The sequence below is a fragment of the Schistocerca nitens genome, chromosome 1, assembly GCF_023898315.1.
Source record: "Schistocerca nitens isolate TAMUIC-IGC-003100 chromosome 1, iqSchNite1.1, whole genome shotgun sequence".
In the NCBI taxonomy this organism is placed as follows: domain Eukaryota; kingdom Metazoa; phylum Arthropoda; class Insecta; order Orthoptera; family Acrididae; genus Schistocerca; species Schistocerca nitens.
This window is the reverse complement of record NC_064614.1, coordinates 345725293-345737978: the sequence shown is the minus strand read 5'-3', so window position 1 is coordinate 345737978 and position 12686 is coordinate 345725293. Positions and strand designations below refer to the sequence as shown.

General features: G+C 45.2%; 1 protein-coding gene across 1 annotated transcript in view; it reads left to right on the top strand.

The window, feature by feature from the left end:
• LOC126235663 (uncharacterized) overlaps window positions 1-12686 on the top strand; it is a 156312-nt gene that overhangs the window by 85198 nt on the left and 58428 nt on the right. Inside the window, exon 3 of the mRNA XM_049944388.1 lies at window positions 10830-11048. Within this exon, the coding sequence (XP_049800345.1) occupies window positions 10830-11048 (219 nt within the window). The remainder of the gene's footprint in view (window positions 1-10829; window positions 11049-12686) is intronic.

The following is a 12686-nucleotide window of genomic DNA, read 5'->3' as shown; positions in this document are numbered from 1 at the left end:
GGCGAGAAGTCCTATAAGAAAGGCTGCATCACTTGATGTTTTGTGTGATTTCGTGATCAAATCGTGAGAAAAGTAAACGGGAAACAGTGATCAAATCATTCAAGATGTGTAGGATTTCAAATGCTGTGGATGGCACTGAGGACGATTTTTTACGGGATACCGATGACGAAGCGGAAATCGATTGACACGGTGCATAACGGGACGCATATAAGGAGCTCAATAACGAAAGTGAGGATGTACTGAGCAGCTGCTTTCCTTAGATGATGATTGTGAGGCTTTTGTAGCGTTTTAATTGCATTAGTGACTAGTTTATTTTGTTTTATAATGATTTTAATTTATATAAATTTCCATCTACGTTTTATATCTGTTCTATAAGACGAGAGCCGGCCGCGGTGGCCGAGCGGTTCTAGGCGCTCAAAAAATGGTTCAAATGGCTCTGAGCACTATGGGACTCAACTGCTGAGGTCATTAGTCCCCTAGAACTTAGAACTAGTTAAACCTAACTAACCTAAGGACATCATAAACATCCATGCCAGAGGCAGGATTCGAACCTGCGACCGTAGCGGTCTTGCGGTTCCAGACTGCAGAGCCTTTAACCGCACGGCCACTTCGGCCGGCTCTAGGCGCTCAGTCCGGAACCGCGCGACTGCTAAGGTCGCAGGTTCGAATCCTGCCTCGGGCATGGATGTGTGTAATGTCCTTAGGTTAGTTAGGTTTAAGTAGTTCTAATTTCTAGGGGACCGATGACCACAGATGTTAAGTCCCATAGTGCTCAGAACCATTTGAACCTTTTTTGGGTGCATTTTTTATGCTTCAACTGCCGAAAAATACGGTAACCATTTCCAGTCAATGATAGGTTCAGTTGGACCAGAGACTCAATCCCTTCCATGTAAACACAGCCCACACCCTTTTGGAGCCACCACCTGCTTTGATACTGCCTTTCTGACAATCTGGGTCCATAGCATTGTGGAGTCTGTGCCACAATCGAACGCTACCATCAGCTCTTAGCAACTGTAACCGGGACTCGTCTGACCAGGCCACGGTTTTCCAGTCTTTAAGGGTCCAACCGAGATGGTCATGAGCCAAGGATAGCCATTGCAGGCGATGTCGTGATGTTAGCGAAAGCGATCGCGTCGGTCGTCTGCTGCCATAGCCCATTAACGTCACATTTTGCAGCACTGTCCTAAGGGATACGTTCGTCGTACGTCCCACATTGATTTCTATGGTTATTTCACTCAATGTTGCTTGTCTGTTAGCACTGCCAACTCTAAGCAGACGCCGCTACTCTCGGTCGTTAAGTGAAGGCCATCGATCACTACGTTGCCCGTGGTGAGAGGTAATGCCTGATATTTGGTATTCTCGGCACACTTTTGACGCTGTGGATCTTGGAATATTGAATTTCCTAACGATTTCCGAAATGAAATGTCAAATGCGTGTTACTCCAACTACAATTACGCGTTCAGAGTTTTAATTCCCGTCGTGCGGCCATAATCACGTCGGAAACATTTTCACATGAGTCACCTGGGTACAAATGTCGGCTCCACCAGTGTCTTACCCTTTTATGCCTTATGTACGCGATACTACCGCCATATGTATATGGTCAAATCGCTATCCCATGAATTTTGTTATCTCAGTGTATATCAAACTCTTCTAATCTATTCTTTTTTGGCTTTCTCACAGTCCATGGTTGAGACGTACACCTCAGAAATATGTCCCTCAAATAAGCTCTACGTCAGAAACAACTATACTTCTTCAGCCAGCAACACTCTCCAGGTTTGTTTTTAGCTTCCTGATTCCTTTCTTCTTCTATCGTCCATCATGTGTTTTCTTTTCCTTTTTCAACACAATTCCTTAACTTAATCTAGTAATTGGTCCCCAGTTTTGATGTGAAATTTATCTCTAGTCTCAGTTGCTTTCGTTTTCAGTGGTGTACGCAAGTGAAAGAGAAGCTGAAAGGCGCATCCAGTATCGTCTATTACTACACCTATTTATCGAACAATTCGAACTTCGAACGAGTAGCAAAAAAGGCCCGAAAATGTAATCGAGTCTACGTCAGAGAAATTATACGGGAAAACTCATCATAGACAAGCATCGAAGTTTTAAACTTAAATTAAAACATGTTCTGCACGAGCTTACCTGGAGCTGCATCAGACTGGACCACTACCAATCACGCATACCTTTTTCTGCGGAAGTGCGCACATATAGCAGTAGAGAAAGAAAATTAATGGGCTCCAAATGAGGAGCTTTTTTGTGCACATATAAATTCTTGGCAACACTCAGAATCCGAACCTCACAGGATTGCCCTTGGAGAGTGAAGACTGGATAATGCGACGTAGCCATCTCGTCCAATGAATGGCAGCATCAGAATATCTCCAATCTGGATACAATGAAGACTGAGACAGGAAATGCTGAAACGTCTATGACAAAAACTGGATTTTACGGCTTTATTGATCTCGCAGAGCTGTCGAGAAGATAAAATCACTTCCTTCTTAGGAAGCCACCCAATTTTGGAACAAAAATGACAGAATGTACTGACCATTGCCGTATTGCGATCTTGATCATTAAAAATATAGTGGCAGCGCTGTCGTTTTTCTGCCCTTTATACATTTTTAGGCATACACTTTTTACTACGTTTCATGTATCCGATATAACATATTTATTACATTTAGAAACTTTGATTGCAAGTTGTGTGTATTGGGTATGTTAGGAGAGTACTGAAGTTATTTTATGGGAATCTTAAACGTCAAATGTGATACTTCTGGCTTCAATAAATAAATAAACACAATAACTATTCAAACTCCATATTCAGTTTTTTCCTTCTTTAAGATAGCTTAAACGGATTATTCGGTGACAAAGTTCTCTAAAATCGATATCTGTCGATATTTCTATTCTCGGGTAACGATTTTTCGTAAGCACATTAAACCTCCATAGCTCCTTAGAACGACTGTGGCACATGCAATAATTAAGTATAACAACCAAATACAGATTTACTACTTCGAAAGAGTTACGGTGCGATACTACTGAACTACACTGGAATGAAACATTATGCAAATTAACAGTCAATTTTTTAACTAACTAATTTTATTAAATCAATTAATGTGCTGCCTCTTTGTTCACGGCTTCTCAACTGCGGAAAGAAAACCGTACAGTACAGTAGAACGTTTGAAACATTTTACTTCGTTACTATAGATTTCGAAACACCCTACATTTTATGGCACACGGCTTCAGGTTTGCGAGCGTATCAAAAGATTCTGTCACTTTTCTTTTGCAGGATCATAAAGTGTTGCGATGTGGAGTGCACATATCGTGAAAGGGAATTTATAGTTTCAGTAACCTTTTTCCAGCGAGGAAAAACGAATTTCTATAGACAATATTTTGAACGCAAGTAGTGACAGGTGTGAAGCTCGTAACATACTTTAATCTGATTTTTTGTTTCGCAGTTGTGACACGTAATGGAAGGACGACAACAGCGCGTGTGGATACGTATGTGTGTATGTGTGTGTGCGCGCGCGAGTCAGAAGCAACTGTGGATTTATGAGCTTAATACCTGTATGGAGGACGTTTTACCTACGTCACATAAATCAGTGTTCGCACAGCGCCACGGCAGAATATATCACTGTGCGACAGGTTTACTGGCCGCATGGTCACACAAGTCATATCCAGCGATTCAAGCGATCGCGATGCTTATTGATGGTCCTAAATGAAGACTGATTGAATACACCAATGCACCGGAATATTCTACAGTTAATGACAGAAGCAGCACTGCATTTGCTCTATGACGTCACTCACGACAGGTAGTATTATAGCTAGTGATTAAATTCTCTGTTATTCTATTTGCGTTAGCGCCTATTGACGCGTACTCGGACGTGCCGTTAATAATCGCTGGCTTCGAGATGCGTAATGGAAGAATTTGCTGAAAACCGTTGCCAAATAATCACCGATGTGAAGAGACATTGGGATATCGGTTTAAGGTGTACGGCAAGAAAGGAAGAATGAATTGACTGTTGGTGTTAATAACGATCATCCTCCTCTACCTCCTCTGCATTACTGCAGATGACGTGTCACTGAGCACATTTGTTCTGTGCATGCAGTACACGTGAGGCGCCTAGTTGTTTCCACTACACTGTGTGGAATACGAAGGTTCTGTTATAGTTCACTAACCTGCTGTCTTCAAGTTGAAGCACGCAGGTCATAGGTTCTGTATCTTGAGGCTGAAACTGACTTTTAGCGAGGTTCTGTTCTGAAATAATGTATCACTTCTTTGGGATGCCACTAGCGTATTTTAATATAGCCACACGAGAAGAGTACATCATCTTAACACAACACTTTCTGATACAGCAAAGTACATGATCAAACATAATGTTTACGGAAATGTATCTTTACACTATTTGTTGCACGTGCCTGTGCCGCATGACTACCGGAGTGAATCTTTTAATACTGAATACTGGCAAACACATCCTGCCACAGACAACATGACTGTACATCTCGACTGCCTAATCCAGAGTGACGAACAGGAACTTAAATAAAAATTGGAAACACATACTACAACAGACAACATGTCTGTTCTTCTCGACTGCCTCATCCAGAGTGACGAACAGCCCGAAACACTTCGCGCGCCATACCAGAAAAGGCGTGACCCGAACGCTTCCGAAGTGCTTCGTCTGCAATTTCGTCAGTCTTCTGTTTTTTATTTAAATTCTAAAATACTGGTTGATAGTCAGCTGTTGAGAGATATTTATATTAAAAAGTGAAGTCATTTCAATGTGTAGTTTAACTAATAATAATAACTATACTCTAACGTTTTGGTGCCCTTGCTCCGAACACAGCAGCCAATCACAGAGCAGTAGCATTATGCAGGCGGTCTTTCTCACGGGAATGGTACCGAATCTAACATCTGTCACAGGTACGTCACACCACATTTCGTCATCTATATACTTCTTGCATCTCCACTACTCTCGGAACAGCTTCTTGGAGCCTAATATGATGGCCGGCCTGGGTGGCCGAGCGGTTCTAGGCGCTACAGTCTGGAACTGCGAGACCGCTACGGTCGGAGGTTCGAATCCGGCCTCGGGCATGGATGTGTGTGATGTTCTTAGGTTAGTTAGGTTTAAGTAGTTGTAAGTTCTAGGGGACTGATGACCTCAGATGTTAAGTCCCATAGTGCTCAGAGCCATTTGAACCTAATATGATGGCTGACTAAGCCAGAAATATTATAGGTGGCAAAGCCTAAGAAGCAAGACATCGTAATAGAACAACATTGTTAATTTAAGTATGTACTGCAATCGTACGAAAGATGAGCAAAATCGGTACCTTATTAGGCGCGTGCTCCCATTTTCCAAAATGACGCGGCTTGAACGGCGAGAAAATTCTTGTCAGCACACAGGACAAAAGGTTTGTCAGTTCTAGGAGGTAATACAGTAATACCACGTGGCACTGCCTCTAGCCTTGATAATGGAGAAAAGATTCCACAAGTTTCTTCTGGTATGTCATAGCCAGCTGTACTCACTCTTGATGATTTCACCTCCCCGATCTACTAAAGTGAGGGATGTTGACTCCGATGTTACACTTCCAGATAGTTTGAGACCTTTTCTATACACACAATGTCGAGTGATTTAGTGGGGCAGTCGATGTGTGCTCTACTGTTCGTCAGATAGGGAACGTATGCGTACAGCCATTTGAAGATCGTTGCTGTCATCTGAGAGGACGACAGTGTTTACAGTGTGCTACTGAACTTAAGATGTAGATGAAATGACAACACGTGGTCACTGGGGATATTGGATTGAACATTCTGGGCCAACTTGACGAGAACCTGAAGAAGTAGCCTAACTGCTGCGAAGTAGTCCCCATAACATCACAGAAGCACCTTCAGCCTGAACTTTACGCTCCAAGCATTGCAGATTAACACAGGACTCGAACAGCAGCAGTCAGGCGGACGGCAGCCCGAGTCTTGCTCCTACCATACTTAAGAATTCCTAGCTAACGTTGCGCTTCCTGTACTCTGTTAATAATCGTGCAGACTGCACAAGGTAGGGTCCTCGCTGTGTCGTACCCTGTTGTTTCCGAATCCCGGATTATCTGTACTCCAAAAAACGCTATGAACACTACTGGCCATTAAAATTGCTACACCACGAAGATGACGTACTACAGACGCGAAATTTATCCAACAGGAAGAAAATGCTCTGATATGCAAATGATTAGCTTTTCAGAGCATTTACACAAGGTTGAGCCGGTGGCGACACCTACAACGTGCTGACATGAGGAATGTTTCCAACCGATTACTCATACATAAACAGCAGTTGACCGGCGTTGCCTGGTGAAGCGTTGTTGTGATGCCTCGTGTAAGGAGGAGAAATGCGTACCATCCCGTTTCCGACTATGATAAAGGTCGGATTGTAGTAGCCTATCGCGATTGCAGTTTGTCGTATCGCGACATTGCTGCTCGTGTTGGTCGAGATCCAATGACTGTTAGCAGAATATGGAATCTGTGGGTTCAGGAGGGTAATACGGAACGCCGTGCTGGATACCAACGGCCTCGTATCACTAGCAGTCGAGATGACAGGCATCTTATCCGCATAGCTGTAACGGATCGTGGAGCCACGTCTCGATCCCTGAGTCAGCAGATGGGGACGTTTGCAAGACAACAACCATCTGCACGAAGAGTTCGACGACGTTTGCAGCAACATGGATTATCAGCTCGGAGACCATGGCTGCGGTTACCCTTGACGCTGCATCACAGACAGGAACGCCTGCGATGGTGTACTCAACGACGAACCTGGGTGCACGAATAGCAAAACGTCAGTTTTTTCGGTTGAATCCAGGTTCTGTTTACAGTATCATGATGGTCTCATCCGTGTTTGGCAACATGGCGGTGAACGCACATTGGAAGCGTGTATTCGTCATCGCCATACTGGCGTATCACCCGGCGTGATGGTGTGGGGTGCCATTGGTTACACGTCTCGGTCACCTCTTGTTCGCATTGACGGCACTTTGAGCAGTGAACGTTACATTTCAGATGTGCTATGACTCGTGGCTCTACCCTTGATTCGATCCCTGCGAAACCCTATATTTCAGCAGGATAATGCACGACCGCATGTTGCAGATCCTGTACGGGCCTTTCTGGACACAGAAAATGTTCGACTACTGCCCTGACCAGCACATTCTCCAGATCTATCACCAATTCAAAACGTCTGGTCAATGTTGGCCGAGCAACTGGCTCGTCAAAATACGCCAGTCACTACTCTTGATGAACTGTGGTATCTTGTTGAAGCTGCATGGGCAGCTGTATCCTGTACACGCCATCCAAGCTCTGTTTGAGTCAATGCCCAGGTGTATCAAGGCCGTTATTAGGGCCAGAGGTGGTTGTTCTGGGTACTGATTTCTCAGGATCTATGCACCCAAATTGCGTGAAAATGTAATCACATGTCAGTTCTAGTATAACATATTAGTCCAATGAATACCCGTTTATCATCCGCATTTCTTCTTGGTGTAACAAGTTTAATGTCCAGTAGTGTATAATCACTCTCTGAGGAGAAGGTTGGTGATCGAAATTACATTGAGAAGATCCTGCCGCAATGACAAACACCTTGGTTTGGATGATTACCTCTCCAATTCACGTAATATCCACAACGCTGTCTCCTCTGTTTCGCGATGGTACAAAACGAGCTGTTCTTCTTTGAACTTTTTCGATGCCCTCCGTCGATCCAATCTGTTACGGATCTCATACCGCAGAACAAAACTCCAGAAGAGGACGTAGAAGTGTAGTATAGGCTGTCTCTTTAGTAGACCTGTTGGATTTTCTCATTGTTCTGCCAATAAACCGTAGTCTTTGGTGTGCTTTCGTCACAAGATTTCGTATGTGATGGTTCCAATTTAAGTTATTCGTAGTTTTAGTCCCTAAGTATTTAGCTGAATCTTCAGCCTTTAGATTCGTGTGATTTATCGTGTAATGGAAATTCACCGGATTCGTTTTAGTACTAATGTGGATGGTTTCACATTTCCCGTTATTTAGAGGTTTGCAAATTGTTTTGATAATTGATGATTTTTTAAGTTGGTAAAAGACAGCATCATTTGCAAACTATCTAAGAGTGCTACTTAGATTGTCTCCTAAATCGTTTTTGCAGATCAGGAGCAGCAGAGGGCTATAACGCCAGATATTAATTCTGCTTTACTCGAAGACTTTCCGTCAGATACTACGAAGTGTGACCTTTCTGACAGGAAAGCACGAATCTAGTTGCACAACTGAGACGATAGTCGATAGGCATGCAATTTGAAGTCGCTTGTGAGGAACGGTGTCAAAAACCTACTGGAAATCTTCTGCAAAAACATAAAATCAGTTTCAATCCCCTGTCGATAGCACTTATTGCTTCGTGAGAATAAAGATCTGGTTGTGTTTCACAAGAACGATATTTTCTGAATCCGTGTTGACTATTTGTCTATAAATCGTTTTCAAATGCTTCAAATGGCTCTGAGCATTATGGGACGTAACTTCTGAGGTCATCAGTCCCCTAGAACTTAGAACTACTTAAACCTAACTAACCTAAGGACATCACACACATCCATGCCCGAGGCAGGATTGGAACGTGCGACCGTAGCTGGCGCGCGGTTCCACACTGTAGCGCCTAGAACCGCTCGGCCACTCCGGCCGGCAAATCGTTTTCTTCGAGGTAATTCATTATGTTCACAGACAGCATATGTTCCAAAATTCATAGCGATGTGAATCTATAATTCAGCGGATTACTCCCATTTCCTTTCTTGAGTATTGGTGTGAATTGTTTCTTTAGGAACGGATTTTTCTACGGGGGAGCGGTTGCATATAATTGCAAGTATGGGGCTATTGTATCAGCATGTTCTGAGAGGGACCTGGCTGGTCTACAACCAGGACCGGAAGCCTTGCCTTTGTTAAGTGATTAGCTTAGCGCCCTCTGCTTCGCTCGCGTAGACTCTATGGCCTGCATAGATGATTTGTTATTTAATCGAATTTTTATGTTGTTCACAAACACTTTATATGCTTTTCACGCCAACTGAGGCCATACAATCATAGATTTTTTCCGAATTTACTTCTGATCAAGGAGCGATTCTGGTACTGTAGCCCAAAGGTTTTGTTACCGTTCCTTTTGCATTCTTGTGGAGATATTTCCATAGCGACTTTCATCCCCTAATAAATGTTTTTATATCCAATCGAGAAGTGGAATACTAATTTTCACAAAATTAGCTTTCAAATCTGTTTAATGTAACGAAATATTTTCTTAAAATTCCCAGAAACACTGAAACACGATTTTTTTTTTTAGTTGCTAACCGAGAAGTCAATCCCAGTTGTAATAGATGTAGTAAAAATCCTTTAGTAGTTCTTTAGTAATTACTTATTTTCGGAAACCTCACCCACTTATGGTTGCATTTCCAAAAACGCTGAAACGCACTTTTTATGTTTTCTGTGTGAGGAACCAAGCACATGGTATTATTTCGTAGTTCTAGAATCAAAATTGCCTTAATACCGACATACTTTCAATAAGCCTTTCATTCCCTATTTCATCCCCTTAGGACAGGAATTTCGGAAAACCCCTTCTTAAATCATGCCTGCATTATAAGGACCACACTCTCTGTAAACTTCCAGTTTCTATCCTTGGCGGTTTGGGTTTGGGCGATGATGAGGCAGTCAGTCAGTCCAAACCTTGCCTTTTATATACACTGAAGAGCCAAAGAAACTGGTACACGAGCATGCAGAAGTGCCGCAACACGACGCGAAATGGACTCGACTGATGTCTGAAGTAGTCCTGGAGGGAATTGACACCATGAATCCTGCAAGGTTGTCCATAAATCTGTAAAAGTACGAAGGCGTGGTGGTCTCTCCGGACCGGCTAGTTGCAATGCATCCCATATACGTTCAATGATGTTCATGTCTGGGGAGTTTGGTGCCCAGCGGAAGTGTTCAAGCTCAGAAGAGTGTTCCTCGAGCCACTCTGTAGCAATTCTGGACATGTGGGCTGTCTGAAGTGCGTCGGAATGCACAGTGGACATGAATGGATGGAAATTAGACAGGATGCTTACGTACGTGTCACCTGTCAGAGTCGTATCTAGACGAATGAGGGGTCCCACATCACCCCAACTGCACACGCCCCACACCATTACAGAGCCTCCATCACCTTCAACAGTCCCCTTCTGACATGAAGGGTTCATGGATTCATGATGTTGTCTCCATACCCGTACACGTCCATCCGCACGATACAATTTGAAACGAGACGCGTCCGATCAGGCAACATGTCTCCAGTCATCAACAGTGCAATGTCGGTGTTGAGGGTCCAGGCGAGGTGTAAAGTTTTGTGTACACGAGTGGGCCTTCGGCTCCGAAAGCTCATATCGTCGATGTTTCGTTCAAACGTTGACACTTGTTGATGGCCCAGCATTGTCGTCTGCAGCAGTTTGCGGAAGGGCTGTACTTCTGTCACGTTGAACGATTCTCTTTAGTAGTCGTTGGTCCCGGTCTTGCAGGATCTTTCTCCGGCCGTAATGATGTCTACTCAATTCCTGATATTCACGGTACACTCGTGAAATGATAGTATGGATTAATCCTCACTTCATCGTTACCTCTCTGTGTCCAACGGCTCGTGCACCGACCGTAGCACTACGTTGTCTTATATAGGCTTTGCCGACCGCAGCGCCGTCTTGTACCTGTTTGCATATCTCTGTATTTGAATACCCATGCCTGTACCAGTTTCTTTGGTGCTTCAGTGTACATATAGAGATTTCAGTTGCTCTGCTTTAGTCAAAGTCTCGATCCAGTGTGGCTGGTGCGCGGTAGGTGGACTAAACTAGCTGCTGCTGGTGTGCGGCAGGACGGCCCCGTGGTAACGGCGCGCGCTTCGCTGAGCGGGTCCAACACGGAGGCGGTGGGCGAGCTGCGGCTGGAGCAGGCGGCGCCGCCGTTCGGTCCCGTGGCGGTCCGCGGAAACGCCACGGGCCTGCCGCCGGGCCTCTACCGTCTCTTCGTCACCATACTGGGAGACCTGCGCGACGGCTGCGACAGCCTCCAGCCCGCCTACAGCCCTTACCAGGTAAGCCGCGGAGCAGACGGCATGTACAAATAACTTACAGGAATACCATCTGGTAAAGTCCTCGACATCTGCCGATGTTTCAACAGGTGAACACCTGACACGTTGAAGAAATAAATCTCGGCTGAACAGCCTGGTGTGAGTGTGCATAGGACACAATATTTCGGCAATCGACCACGTTTCCATCATCAGGTGCGCTGATGTACTGACCGGCGGTGGACCGGCGCCATGTATATATAGCACAATCCCCTTCCCGCTCCTCCCTCAGGCGCTTCCTATGGGTCGGTGTGGTCCGCTCCCCGCGCTCGGTCCAGGTACAGCGTCCGTTCTCCCGCCGTCTGGGCGCTGCGTCCTAGGTCTTCTCGTTCAGGAGGGTCTGCCGGCACCGCTCTCGTTATTCTTATTCTTCCCTCGTCCCCCGAAGTCGGTACACTCTGGGAAATATCCTTTTTTTTCTTAATCCGGGTGATCGCGGGTGCCCGCGCGTTGCTAAGGATGTAACCGCTGTCACGATTTAGTTGTGGCTCCCTTACTTTGATCTCTATGGCTTCTTTGATGACACAGTCCCAGTATTTAGAAGTCTGTGTCAGAACTTTGGTTTGGTCACAATCCATGCTGTGGAGTCCCGACAGGCAATGATCAGCGATTGCCGACTTACTGGGCGGTTGCAATCTAGTGTGCCGTTGATGTTCTCGGCATCGGTCCTCAATGGTACGAATGTTCTGCCCTATGTATACACTACCGCATTGGCAAGGTATCTGGTAAACCCTGGATTTACGTAGACCAAGGTTGTCCTTTACACTACCAAGAAGGCTCTTGGTTTTGCTTGGAGGACGGAAGATGGTTTTCACTTGGTGTTTACGTAAAACGTGTCCAATTTTTCCGGATAAGGCCCCACAAAACGGAATAATAACCATGGCCGCCTCCTCCTGAGGTTCATCCTTAGTTCCCGCCGGTGCTACAGGTGTGGGATGTAGAGCCTTCAGAATTTGCCCTTCCTTGTAACCGTTCCTCCGAAACACGGTCTTCAGATGGTCCAATTCTTGTTGGAGACTGTCCCTGTCGGAGATGGTGTGAGCTCTGTGTACAAGAGTTTTGAGCACGGCAGACCCTCCTGAACGAGAAGACCTAGGACTCAGACGGCGGGAGAACGGAAGCTGTACCTGGACCCCGCGCGGGGCTCGGACCGCACCGACTCATAGGAAGCGCCTGAGGGTGGAGCGGGAGGGGGATTGTCCTATATATACATGGCGCCGGCCCACCGCCGGTCAGTACATCAGCGCACCTGATGATGGCAACGTGGTCGATTGCCGAAATATTGTGTCCTATGCACACTCATACCAGGCTGTTCACCCGAGTTTTATTTCGTCATAAAATACGCCTGGAGAAATTGAAGAATCACGTCAAACGTTCCTTAAGCTACGTTTTCCTAGGTGCGGGAACTTACCCCAAAGTGCTGTGGAATACACTTGCGCCTTCCGTCGTCCGAGACGAACCGCAGGACGCTGCACGTGACGTTTTCTTTCGCGCAGGGCGTCAGAACGTACAAAATGAAAGCGCTGCTTTTTATAATTTGGCAGCTATACTGATAGAGTGATACGAGAACTACCTTCTGTCATCTTTTTTTCTTAACTCAATGAA